The sequence below is a fragment of the Diabrotica virgifera genome, chromosome 3 (assembly GCF_917563875.1).
Source record: "Diabrotica virgifera virgifera chromosome 3, PGI_DIABVI_V3a".
Taxonomy (NCBI): Eukaryota; Metazoa; Arthropoda; class Insecta; order Coleoptera; family Chrysomelidae; genus Diabrotica; species Diabrotica virgifera.
The window spans coordinates 33040907-33055725 of record NC_065445.1 but is presented as its reverse complement, the minus strand read 5'-3'; the positions used below and the strand labels follow the sequence as shown (position 1 = coordinate 33055725).

Genomic DNA, 14819 nt, shown 5'->3' with positions numbered 1-14819 from the left:
GATAATCCAAGAGGGTCGTATTGGGACTGTGCAAGTTCGGAAGAGCAACACCTGGTTTCATAGCTCGGCAACATTTTTAGCACTTTTAATTATATTGGCCGATTATATTAGTTCTGGTTACTAGATAATTGTTACTAGATAGATATGGCCATGGGCCAAAAAAGAATAAAAAGAAAAGGTAAGATTGAGGTTATGTTATTAAAAGGTAAACATTGCACTACAAGCAAAATACCATTAATTAAATTCACTTTAATAATTGCATATCATATCAATATTGTGGACCAACAAATAATTTTTACAATGTATAGCACATCATTTGCGAAATCCCATTTTCTTCAATGACAGTAGGTATGAAATATACGTGAATTTGACAATTTCAATTAACAATATGAATTATTTAAGAAATAAGTATATGTTAAGAAAGTTGAAAGATTTGTCACACAGCGAATATTCGTTGAATGGCCCATATGTTGTTGAGAGGGTATATAATATGACGTCTTACACGCCATTTGAGAAGGCCTCAATATGATTAAGGTCAGGACTTTGAGCATGCCAATAAATATTTGGAAACCAACATGTTCAAGATAATTAATGTTATAATCATTGCTGTGGGAAGTATCGCATTACCTTGCATTAGCAGAAAACCATTGCCAATGAACCCAGCATATGGCATCACCTGATGTATGATCTCAGTTATGTATCTGCCTGTTGTGTTGATGCGCCCGTCTAAATTAAGACGGGATTGGTGTGTATGTTACCGGCCAAACCGGATTTCAGGACAAACTAGATTGGCCTAGGCCAAACTAGTTTGTCCTGAACGCGTTAGGATAAACTAGTTTGGCCTAGGCCAAACTAGTTTGTCTTAAACGCGATAGGATTTACTAGTTTGTCCTAGGCAAAATTAGTTTATTCTGATATTAATAGCGATACTGCGTGACCCACTAATAGTACGACCTCGTATAAAGATTAAAATATGCGTACAAAGCCAAAATAAATAGATAAACTGAATAAAATACTCATGTAATTGGAAAATAATCATTTTTATTAAAACAATAACGAATCGGCGTTAAAACTAATGGATAATTGGTAATATAAACAATCATATTATAAAAGATAATACCTGTTTTTTTATACAAGCAATAATAATTATACTTCAATTATAAAATTTATTATTTATTTTTACATGAAGTGTTTTGGTGACACTTAGAATTGAGGAGTATAATTGCCTTGTTGCACTTGCATCTGTTTATGCAACAGCTTTTGTTCCAGCTGTATTTGACGAAACCTTGTCCGATCCAACTGAATCTCTCGGAGCTGCAACCCTTATTGATATTTTAGAGATAATTCATCTAACTTTTTGGGGTATTAATGTCTCTAAAAGGTTTTTAATTGTTTTCAGATCAGAATTGGACATTTGCCATCAAACTTTTTTAGAGGTAGTAGATATAAACTAAGGCATTGAAATATCGTTTAGGGTTGTAGCTAATAGAGGTTCAGTTTGATCAGGACAAGGTTTTGTCAAATGTAGCTGCAACAAAAACTGTTCCACAAACAGATGCAAAATCAAGAAGGCAATGATAATCAGCAATGCTAAGAGCCACCAAAACACTTCATGGAAAAATAAATAATGTTTATAATTGAGGTATAATAATAATTATTATTACTTATTTATAAAAACGCAGATTATTTTTTATAATATGATTGTTTGTCTTACCAATAATTGTTCATTAATTTATTGTTAGTATTAGTAACGACGAGTCATCTTTTTTTACTAAAAATTATTATTTTCCAATAATTACAGAGTGTTTTATTCAGGGCCGGTTGTTCGAACGCTAATCAAAAAATGATCATTATCAAATATTTAATTACTGTCACAACTGTCAATGCCAACTTTGATTGGGTTGCTGAAAACATAATTATTGATTACAATTATGAAATTACTTAATCAATTATGTTAATAATTGTTATGTTAATTGATTAACTGATCTCATAATTATAATCAATTATGTTTTCAGCAACCCAACCAAAGTTGACATTGACAGTCGTGACAGTAATTAAATATTTGATAGTGATCATTGTTGATTAGCGTTCGAACAACCGGCCCTTAGTTTATCTATTTATTTTGACATTGTCAGTATATTATAAAGGACTTACTCGTTTATCCTGCAGTGTCGGTATTAATATCAGAATAAACTAGTTTGGCCTAGGCCAAACTAGTTTGTCCTGAAATCGGGTTTGACCGGTAACATATTATAGGTACATTAAAAGAAATCTCTGCCCAAAATATTACTGAGCCACCACCAAGAGCAACCCAGTGTGATCAGTTCTCCAACCATTTATATATAGATCTCATCTCGAACATCTTTTCCATGAATGTATATTTTATACTCATCCGTAAAGAAACCTTTTTCCAATTGTCGATTGTCCAATTGACGTGTTAGCAGGCAAATGCACGTCTGCATCTTTTGTATTGATATATTTTGTATTTTGATTGCAAGTTGTTAAACCTTCGTTGTACAATAGAAAATACGGCTTTGGAGCATTCTCATTATACATTATTGCTCCACACAAGAAAAATAGTGGGAGAAAAAAAAAACAAAAGAGATTTTGAAACAGCTATTTAAAAACAAATATGGGAAAGACGTGGACTTAAGCCGCCACCAAACAAAGAAATAATACATTATTAGAATACATTTCGTAAAACAAAGTTATAATTATCTGGACATATATATGTCAAACAATAGGGCTTTTCAACAATTCTCATTTGTTTCGAGCTTGTCATATGTCATATAATCCATGTATAACATTAATATACACGGATTATACAACATATGCATATGACGGAAGCTCGAAACAAATGAGAATCGTTGAAAAGCCCTATTAAAGTATCGGGAAAAGAGAAATAACAGACGTTTTCTCATTAAAAAAAAAAACAAAGAAGTCTTGACACTACTGTATTCGTATGAATATAAAATAATATAGGAAAAAGGTTGAAATTGTCAAATTGTATAGTATGTTCATGAGCCTTATACTTATTGTAATATCAATTGTATCTTATTTTGCTGGTTAACTGATGTAAATACTTCCATAAAAAACTAGCACCTTATTATGAGTTAAAAGATATACCTACTAAAAACTAAAACAATATCTTCAAACAAACAATAATGTATAATACACTGCGCGTCATAGAAAACGGACACCCTAAAAAATGGTTCATTTTTTATGTCGCGTATATCCTTAACCTGTTGTCCGATTTAAGTGATTTTTTGAGTATGTTATAGCCTTGTTCTTTGTCAATATCCCTGTAATAATATTTTTGCTAAACAGGTAAATTTTCATTGAATACAGGGTGTACGAATCAAACTGTGTTTTTTTCTCAAAGTTCGCAACACCCTGTGGAATATTCTAGCCTGTATAAAATACTGAAATTAACTCCCGACTATAGCCTCAGGTTTTCTGAACATTCTGTTTTTTGATTCACTTTCTTATGTTGGATAAAACAAAAGTTATGTACTTTAACAATTAGTCATGTTCTTCATCAGTATAACTTGTTTGTATATAAGTGCGACAAACTTTAAGGGATAATGACCGTTTGCTTTATAAACTTATGTCCGCAAATGCTTCGTTTACGAGATACGGGATGTTGAAATTTTTTTTAAAAACTGACGATTTATTTTATTCCCTAAAACCGGTTGAGATATGCAAATGAGATGTGGTAGGTTCTAAGAGATAGTTATTGCGAATTTTTTTACTTGCAATCAAGAATTTTATATTCACTATTGGCGTGCATACGGGTAATATGACCGATCATATTACCCGTATGCACGCCAATGGTGAATATAAAATTCTTAATTGTATGTCAAAAAATGTGCAATAACTAAGTCTTAAAACCCACCAAATTTCATTTGCATATCTCAATCGGTTTTAAAGCAATAAATAAATCGTCAGTTTGTAAGAAAAAATTCAATATCCCGTATCTCGCAAACGAAGCGTTTGCGGACATACGATTATAAAACAAACTGTCATTATTTTTTAAAGCAGAATTAGCCCTTAAAGTTTGTCGCACTTGTTTAGAAACACCATGTACTGAAAAAGATCATAACTAATTGTTAAAGTACCTAACTTTTGTATTATCCAACATAAGCGAATGAATAAAAAAACAGAATGTTGAGAAAACCTGAGGCTATAGTTGGGTTTTAATTTCAGTATTTTATAAATGCTAGGATATTCCACAGGGTGTTGCGAACTTTGAAAAAAAAACACAGTTTGATTCGTACACCCTGTATACAATGAAAATTTACCTGTTTAGCAAAAATATTATTACAGGGATATTGACAAAGAATAAGGCTATAAGATATTCAAAAAATCACTTAAATCACTTGAAAACAGGTTTAGGAGATACACAACCTCAAAAATTACCAATTTTTTAGGGTGCCCGTTTTCTATGACGCGCAGTTTATTAATATAAATATATTATAAAAGCTAAACTAAGAGAACCATTTGAACTTAATGCTTGAGAAGCAATCGTGATGTCATCAAGGTTCTTCTTTATTGTTATTAATCTCATATAATTGCCTCCAATACTACTAATAGTTGTTTTATGATAAGAAAATCAAGTTAGTCTACGTTCCTCATTAAAAATGGAGAATAAATTAAGGATATTTGGTAAATCATAGTTTCGGTTCGAGTCCCTGCCTAAATAATAAATATAAGCTGTCCTAAAGCATGAAGCGATTAAATACCATTTTTTTGCTACGATTATTCTACTTGATTATTATCACTTGATGTCAAAAAAGATTATTGATCATTGTCATGCTAAGCAGCTTGATGCTTTACAACCTAACCAATGAAAAGTAAGTTACTTTATTCAAACATTTTACCATTTTCTCATGCTTTATTTTATATAAGATTAGTACGAGGAAGTCCAATTACTTGTGAAAAAAAGTTATTCAATGAACTATTTTAAAAGGGAAATAAGCCACAATTTTACCAAAAAAATGAATTTATTAACGTTTCGACGCCCAAGTCGGGTGTCGTTGTCAAAATACAAAATAATACTAAATAAACAAAAATGTTGTTGATTAGTAAAAAATTCTTCTAATAATTTATTTAATCTGACTCATTTATATCGGCAATTCAGGCATGTATTATACCAGTATTGCCAATATTGATGAGTTGCGTTCCTGGGACGACTTTACTAAAAAATAGTTCATTCGATTACATGAAATCAACCCCAACTCAAGAATATCCGCCACAAAAAATCATAGCATGTGATCTGTCTTTAAAAAGATAACAAATGCAACGATGGCAGTAAAATTCTCGCGCTTAGTCAGATTAAATAAATTATTAGAAGAATTTTTTACTAAGCAACAACATTTTTGTTTATTTAGTATTATTGTGTATTTTGACAACGACACCCGACTTTGGCGTCGAAAAGTTAATAAATTCATTTTTTTGGTAAAATTGTGGCTTATTTCCCATTTAAAATAGTTCATTATAAAAATGCCACAAGGAAATAGCTTCCGAACAAAGTTATTCAAATAAAAGTTGAGGCACATCTAGGACCATAATTTTAAAATATTCTCAAATATACAGGACCACCCGTGTTAACAGAGTGGCACAAACTTATGTGTTTTTTAATGGAACACCCTCTATATTTTTTCAGTTTTGGATTCTCCTCGATGTCCAATCCAAACGTGAATTCCAAATCGAATATTTCAACGTGAAATAACCAAAAAATTAAGGAATTTTTGGGGAAAACTCATCACAACTTTTGAAAAAATTTGGTTTAAAAGTAAAAAAATTTTTAAATTACTTTTTTTCAAAATAACTACAAAGTATTAGTGATACCAAAAATCTCAAGCAGTAAAAATATGTAGGAATGTAGGTAGCTACAACTCTGCTTCTACTGAGTCTACAGACTTCATGTATTTATCATTTTTTTCACTTTTTTATAGTATATTTTTCCTAAGAATATTTTTTTCGATAAAATACTTACTTGTTGAGTTATTTGCGAAAAACCGTCTAAGAACATTGTTTACTCGCAAATAATTCAAAAAATATTGACTTGGTGAAAAAACTATAGATCAAAAGTTGCTTTGAGTTAGTCAATTTATCCAATTTCCGACTTATTTTGAACGTAATGTTTTTACCCCCGAGAATGCTTGAAACTCACCCCCATGGCAAAAACACACATCGGCACAAGATCTTATTTTCTTTGATATGTTAGCTATGTGTATGCCAAATTTCATGTCAATCCAAGCGGTTCTTTAAAATTCACAGCAAAAACCTTGAGTAAATGGACTACAACTATATCTCGAGTGCCGTATATAAACAATTGTTATTGGTATGTGGTAAACCAAATAAGAATTAAGCCATTATTAATTAATAAATAACTGTGACAAAAACTATCAATTATTATAAATGACCACGTTGAGTTTACGAGTGCGATTCATTAAAGGAAATGTTTGAATAAAATATAAACATACGAAAACATAAAAACCAACTACACTTTATCATAAAGAATAATGTAAAAGCCATTATTTGATGCCACTTACGTTCACATGCAAAAGGTTTATCAGGATCTCCAGGGGTGGGTTCAAAATTATGACTTGACTTTTTCCTTCCTCTGCCTGCTCCTTTTCTCTTGTTAGGCGTACTTGGTGAATCGGTGCCGCTTCGTCCCTTCAAATTAAGTTAAGTAACTGTCTAGAAACAAGCCATTAGTCATATTTGTTGACTTTTAAAAAGCTTTTGACACCATAGGTCATCAAAAAATGTTAAAAGCCGTAACTGAGTGCCGTATAGATCATCGCTATGTAAATATGATCAAATACATCTATCAAACTGCGACAGCAAGCGTGAAACTGGCAGATAAAAAGACCAACGCGTTTAAAATAAGACGGGGTGTGCGAGAGGGAGACACAATTTCGCCAAAATTGTTTACAACTATAGCGGTACGCTTTAATTACTATTTTTGCTAATTTTATTTTCTTAATTTTTGATAACTTTTCTCAAAACCAAACGGCATTGGTCATTTAAAATCCACATGCGATATACAAACCATATGCCGTTGATTTCGAGAAACGAAAGGTTATCCCTTAAACAGATTGTGTAAGATTAATGTTTCTTTCAAGGAAACACTAATACTAGTCAAAAAATTTGGTTTCGGCCTGGAGGGGGTTGTGTCACGAACAGAATATTTTTTTTTCCTTATTTCTCTGAACTATTTGACTAATGTTATTTTAAAGCAGATTAACAACACTAATAATTTATTTTTTTTTATGGAAAAACAATTATTCTGAATAGTTTCTTGACGGTAACATGACAGGGATGCAAATCACATCTGATAACGGACCAGATTAGCCCATAAGCATAGCAATTAGGTACCTACCCATGTATTTAGTAGCGTGGCGCTTAATGTATATAGATAATGCTGTTAAAAAGTATGCTCAGTAGGAAACATAATAATAATATATTTACACCAGTCAATGGGAGCAAGAATAGGATATTACCTCCGAATTCCATCTTACTGCATGGATTTTAATGAAATTTTGGGCCTAGCCTCTACTTATCTCTTAATTGAAAGTCTACCCTATACCGATGTGTGCTTTTTCTTGGGGTGGTTCCCACCCCTTCTTAGGAGTGGAAAAATTTTTGGTTAAAATTACCACGGAATTCGCTAGAGAACCTGATTTTAAGCAAAAACTGTTCTATATTTTTTTTTGAAAACTAAACACTTTTGAGATATTCGTGGTTGAAAATTGGCCATTTTCATTGAAACATAATACCTTTTCGAACGGTTTTTTGCGAATACCGTAAAAACTATGCATCTAACTAAAAAACTATATCATAGAAAAAAGTGTTGTGTGATTTGGTAGAATGCGATCTTACCCTTCAAAAAATATGTCACGTATTTCAGCGCCATCTCAGCACCTGGTTAAATGGAAGGATACTACAAATCTGGCCTCCACATAAGTGGTCTGTAGCTTCGACATGATAGGTGTGAAATTTTAAACGTTCTTGCTGTTGATTGGATAGGAAGAGTGGCATAATCTAGCCTCCATGCTAGGTACATCATAGCCTCCATACGGTACTTCCAATATTTAATATTTTATTTATTCAAGTGGACAATAAAGGTAAAACACAAACAACTTTTGTTTCTTACTTATTTATTTATACAATAATGTGACATTTTACATAGAAATATGAGTAATTTGGATTAAATAAATGTTTACTTGTCGAATTTTTTCACCGTCTGCACACAACAGCTGAACGGAGCCATTAGACCTAACAACAAAACGCGAAATAAAATGTGTATTTTAAAACTGTTGGATAAACAGTACCTACAATCAGAAAAACTTACCTGTAAAAAGGTACTCGATTATGAAATAACAAAAATATCAAAAAACACGACTGAATATCAGCTTTTTATGGTGACACAAACACATCACATAACCGACCATATAAGATAAGTGAACGACAACGAACGAACGAACACGAACACAGATTCACAGATAGCGCAGGATTTGTCAAAAGTCACGTTCCACCAATCACAATGCCGACATCAGCGCCTCTGACTAAATGGAAGGAAAATAAATACGATTACATGTTTTTTATTAAAGTGAGCGGGGCATGAACGATATTAAACTTTTTGTAGGTTATAACAAACAAAGAGGCCTTTGCCTTCATAAGTTTTCTAGTTATAATACAAAAAGAGATATGGTAGGAGAAAATAGTTTGTTTTTATTACATTCTCAAATTGGTGTATTCAACTTGAAATAACAGAGAAACGGTCAACTTTAAGTGTATAAGGCTACTAATACCAAGTACTTGAAAATACCTTTAAAATGAGCTACATTAGATGTCCATTATATTAAAACTAATCAAGATATGCTTCAAACAAAATTGATAACTAATGTATTTTAAGAAAAAATGAGAAGTAATTTTAACCCCCATCCACCAAAATGTAAATGCATCGTTTTCCTATACCTTTTATTATAGTGTTATTTCTATGTTCAAAAAGTTGGACGGGTTTAAAATGAATGGTTTTGAAAAAAAAAAAGATCAAATTATAGAGCGCATTTTTAAATTCTCTTAAAACTTTTCCTTTTTCTCCATGTAACTTGAAAATGATAAGAGATACAGTAATGAAAAACAAAAAGGAAATTTATATCTGAAAAAGCCCTACATTTTTGTGTGGTATCTTTTTTTCGTATCTCTTATCTTTTTCGAGTTACATGGAGGAAAAGGAACATTTTTAAGAAAATTTAAAAATACGCTCCATAATTTAATCTTATTTTTTTTTTTCAAAAACCGTTCATTTTAATCCAGTCCAACTTTTTCAACATAGAAATAACACTATAACAAAAAGTATTGTAGAAAGAAAACGATGTATTTAAGTTCTGATGGATGAGGGGTTAAATATACTTCTAATTTCTTCTTAAAATACATTAGTCATCAACATTTTTGCAGAATATCTCGCTTAGTTTGAATGTGATCGACATTTAGTATTGTTCATTTTAAAGGTATTTTTAAGCCCTACAAAAGTTATTAGTATCATTATACACCTAAAATCGACAGTTTCTCTGTTATTTCAAGTTGAATAAACCGATTTGAGCATGCAGCAAAAAAACAAACTCTTTTTACCTACCATACCCCTCTTTGTATTTTAACTAGAAGATTTATGAAGGAACAACTCTCTTTGTTTTTTTATAACCTACAGAAATATTTTATATAGTTCTTTTGTTAGATGCTTAATTTTTAAGGTATTCGCAAAAATCCGTCCGAAAAGGTGTAATTTTTCAATTAAACTGGCTAATTTTCAACCACGAATAACTGAAAAAGTATTGAGTTTTCAAAAAATAATTATAGAACAGTTTTTGCTTAAAATTAGGTTCTCTAGCCTCTTCCGTGGCTATTTTAACCAAAACATTTTTCACCCCCGAGAAGGGGTGGGAACCACCCCCAAGATAAAAGCGCACATCGGCATAGGGTAGACTTTGTTTGTTGAGCTATTCCCTACTTACTGTGAAAATATCAAGTAAATCGATGTAGTAGGATGGAATTCGGAGCCAAATACCCTCATTGACTGCCCTAATTATATGAGTACTACAGGACTGGCAGGCCCATGGCTTGGTGTACTATTCTCTGCCATTCTCGCTTATCGTTAGCTTTCCTTTTCCAGTTGGTTATGCTAAGTCTTGTGATGTCTTCTTTGGCCTCATTGCTCCATCTTGTCTTCGGTCTTCCCCTTATAGGTCTGGATCCACGTATGAAAAAAAAGTTGATTAATAGCAAGCTGAAAATTTGTTAATAGCTTAAGGGTATCTAGTCGGATAAACTTTGATATATGGGAACACTGGAACAGTCAGTCAGTCAGTCAGACCACGAAAACGGCACATTTATTTTGTCCGACAGAATAGGCTTAAACTCTCCGAACAGAGATTAAATTCTCATCCAAAAATCAGACAGCTATTTATCACCTGTCATAATTCCTGTCATTTGAAATATTCTACATGTTTCACTCATTAAAACGCCCATTTGGTGATAAATAGCAGTCTGATTTTTGCATGAGAGTTTAATATCTGGTCTGAGAGTTTAAGTCTGTTCTGTCGGACAAAATACATGTGCCGTTTTCGTGGTCTGACCGTTCCAAATTTTTAACCTGTTCCACGATTAAAACTTCCCCTGTTCCAGTGTTCCCATATATCAAAGTTTATCCGAGTAGACACCCTTAAGCTATTAACAAATTTTCAGCTTGCTATTAATCAACTTTTTTTTCATACGTGGGATCCAGACCAGACCTATTATCCTTCTTCCTGCCAACGCACTAGATATTATCATTTTTGGGACTCTCGCTGAACTCATTCTCTGGACGTGACCCCGGTAGGAAACATACTGTATTTTATATTTTCTGGAATCTCTGCATGAAAATAAAACAATACTTACTCTTCCTACACCCCTACGTCCTCTCCGTCTTTTACTGTAGCATTCCTCATAATCCAAGTCAGAGTCTGGATCAGGTTCATCATAAGCATCCATTTCCAGCATATCAGCCTCATCATAAAACCATTCCTATAGAATAATAATTAGAATAGATACATTTTCTAAATGTATGTATTTTAAAATCAAAACATTATGCACAAACTGAAAAAATATAGTCCGTCTAGAAAGTATCCGGAAAAAAGAAAGCAGAATTATAATTTTACAGTATTTATTTCTATCACTTGAAATATAAAATTTCAACAAATAATTTATCTTCTTTACTTATACAACCTCCATTTAAATCTAAACACTTAACTAAACGTCCAGGTACACCCGAAACTAGGTCAAGGCCATAATTTTCGGTAACGGTGTTCCAGGCCTGTAAAACTGACCGAATCAAACCTTCTTTATCTAGTGGCACTGCTCGTTCCACTTCAATCTTCATCAGTCACCATATGTTTTCAATGGGCTAAGATCTGAAGATGCTGCTGGCCAAGGAATTGTTGCCAATTCGTGTTCTTGCATCCAATCTTAAGTATAAGCAGAAGTATGGCATCTTGCATTATCTTGCTGAAAACGCCACCCCTCTGGATATAAAACATGAGCCGTTTCAAGAAGAAAACCAATAAGGATGTCACAATATTTCGCATTATCAACAGCACCATTAACTATACAGAGAGGTGTAGCACCACGCTGAGATATTGCTCCCCAAACCATTATTTTAGTGGGAAATTTGAACGGTAACATTTTCTCTTGATAGGACTTTTAGATGATTTGCACCAAGCTGGAAACAACTTTCATCAGATATAAAGACATAATTAAAATTATCTTCTCGAAAACGTTGACAAAAATCTATTCTTCGTTGCCTTTGCAGAGGTGTCATTGTAGGGATTTTTTTTTTGGATTCCTTAATATGTAACCTTGAATTTTCAGTGACATGCGGTCAGTTTCTGGACACACTGTTATTCTTCGTTGATTTCCAAACCTGTTCGCTAATTTTCGAAACCCCAGGTACGGATTTTGTCGTCCTAAAGCCACTAAAGCATCTAAATTGTTTCTGCCAATTTTACGCGGTCTACCCGAAACTGGTCTATGTCTCATATTTATGCCATTTTTTATCCTCGTTATTGTCTCATACACTGCACTTTTTCCGAGTTCAGTCAATTGCACTAATTTTTTAACGTTTCGGACAAAATTCTATACAAATATTCCACCACTTTTCTTTTTTCGACAGATGGTGTTGTCATGCGATTTTGTCCATAACCTACTATCGGCACAACCTACTTGATGCATTACCTTTTGTCTTCAAATGTTACAAAAAGGAAATGCATTAAAATTAGGAAAAATATAAAATTCCGGATACTTTCTAGACGGACTATATATCAAAAATAAACAGTACTTTTTTCAATAATTTGGAAAATGACTTTTTGCAGAGGCACTTGAATGCACTGACTGTGCATTAATGACTTGCGATGACACTGCGATAATCACTGTTAACGAACATGATATGCAGTTGATGCTAAATAAAATAAATACCGCAGGAAAAATATATGGCTTGAAAAGAAATGCTGGAAAAACTAAATGCATTGCAATAAGAAAGGGCACACTTGTTAAGAGTACAACTGCAAGTGGATAATCGACCAAGTGGAAACATTCAAATATGTACTTGGGAATGATGGTGAATGACCAATGGGATCCTCAACAAAAAATAAAATGCTGTACCGAACAAGCAAGCTTTTATTAAATTTAAACCGCTACTAGAGGGGTAGGTCACAAACAAATGTCGTGGCTGTGAAATATAAAGAACTGGACAGGCATAAATAACACTGATGAACTTTTACATAACGCAAAAGACAGAAGTCTGACCTTAAGATAAATCGACAGCACATAATACCAAAAAGCAGAGAAAATAACTATGTTAATACGACGTTAGATCAAATTGTGATACTCCGTAGATGTAGTAATACTAAACTAAATGTAGAACTGAAGGACAATAAATGAAGCTGATTTTTTAAAGTTTAGCGCACTTTTTGTCCGCTAGCTGGACAAAAATAAGGGGCAATTTTTTTTTAAACATTTTCACTGATACTTAATATAATTTCTGTACTGATAAGTACACAGGTCTTGAGTCAAAAATATCGACGTTTTTAGAACGTTAAAAAAATCGATAATAAATATATTTTCAAAAAACCTTTTTACCCACATAGTGGAGTAAGGCAAAAATCGAGAAAAAGTAATACAAATCATTTTCATCTCTATTTTGAAATTTAATAAAAGAATTAAAAAAAAGCTGACTCCAAATTAATACATAGGTATTTACATAGTAAATTGATTAAAAAACAAAATAAAAATAAAGCAACACAAAAAAATGTATGTATCTATAAAAATAATATTGTAGTACTAACGTTATGAAATAAGAAATTTATGACTATGAATCTGCAATCAATCACAAACAAGTCTGGATAATTGGCTCTGCCAAAGCCATTTTTCAAAAACAAAAAATATCAAATTCAACTTGAAATTCATTCGCTTTTCATCGGTTTTATTAACATATTAGTCAAAATCGATATTTATGACTTAGGACTTACCCTTACTTATCGGTACAGACTCAGTGTTTGCACAGGTTCTTTTCTCAACTTAAGAAACTATATAATTCTCAATGACCAGATTGAAACAATAGTATATTGTGCAACAAGAGAGAAAAAAGACATATTTCTCACGAGCGCAGAAGTTTGTTAGCACGAGCCGAGGCACGAGGCGAGTGCCGCAAATCAAGCGAGAGAGAAATATGTAATTTTCTCTCGTGCTGTACACTGTACTTTTTCTATGGATGCGTTTTTGTCAAGAGTTCAAACTTCAAAATTAAATAATTTAGGTGCTTTTAGGTATATTATATGCTTAAATTGAAATAAAATACATATATACACATAGGTATTTAATATTCTTAATATTTATATACTTTATTTATTTAAAATTATAATTCAAGTTGAACAGTCTTAAAAGATAATTTTTGATAAGTTTTGACAAGTTTGAACACATTTTGTTTGACAATAATAATTGTGTTTGTATTGTGCATGTTACCATGAAAATGGCGATCATATGTATGTAAACCGGCGGTGAACCCGTGAGAAAAAATATTTCTCACTGCAATGGCCGACTTTTCTCACTGCCTGAGAAATTGTTCGTTTTGAATGTATGTAAGTAGTGAGAGAAGTTGCACAATGTATAGCATCCATAGAAAAATAGTTATTATTAACCTCTTCACTGCGAGAACTGGAGAGAAATATAGCGCAAACAGTATAAATAACTGTAACTTTTCTGAGTATTCTCTGGCTTTGCATATTATTGCCAATAGAGGGTAGTTGCTTAAAATTTATACTCAGGGCTAATTAGCAAAATACAAGGAAAAGTTATTTACCAGTAATTTTATTGCTAGAATCGAATCTTATGATTGTATATTTAATAATATAGGTATGCAAAGTTCGCAGATAGTGTGCTACTTTTTTTATAAACAAAATGGCGCCCGAAAATCGTGTTTTTTTCTTCAATTTTTGCTCTATAACTTCAAAGATTTTAACTTTACACCAAAAACACCCAAATAAAAATTCACCGTAAATAAATTCTGCATAGAGACGTGTTTTTCCCGATTTTACTTCGACGAAAATTTTCCCTGGAAAATGCGGGTTTTTCCAACAAAATCTTTAATTTTCAACTAAAATTTTAGATAAGTAATTGTTTATCAATAATTAAATAACTTGGTAATATCAAAGCTCTTTTTGTATTGATTATAATTCCAGAAGCCGATGAAAATTGAATGAACAATTTAGCAACAA

The 14819-nt window shown here is 32.2% G+C and overlaps 1 protein-coding gene across 2 annotated transcripts in view; it reads right to left on the bottom strand.

Annotated features, from left to right (window-relative positions):
- LOC114329828 (zinc finger protein ubi-d4 B) overlaps window positions 1-14819 on the bottom strand; it is a 73629-nt gene that overhangs the window by 49742 nt on the left and 9068 nt on the right. For both annotated transcript variants that reach the window (XM_028279078.2, XM_028279079.2), the window contains exons 3-4: window positions 10951-11076; window positions 6558-6684 (exon numbers count right to left, since the gene is read on the bottom strand). In XM_028279078.2, the coding sequence (XP_028134879.2) occupies window positions 6558-6684; window positions 10951-11076 (253 nt within the window). The remainder of the gene's footprint in view (window positions 1-6557; window positions 6685-10950; window positions 11077-14819) is intronic.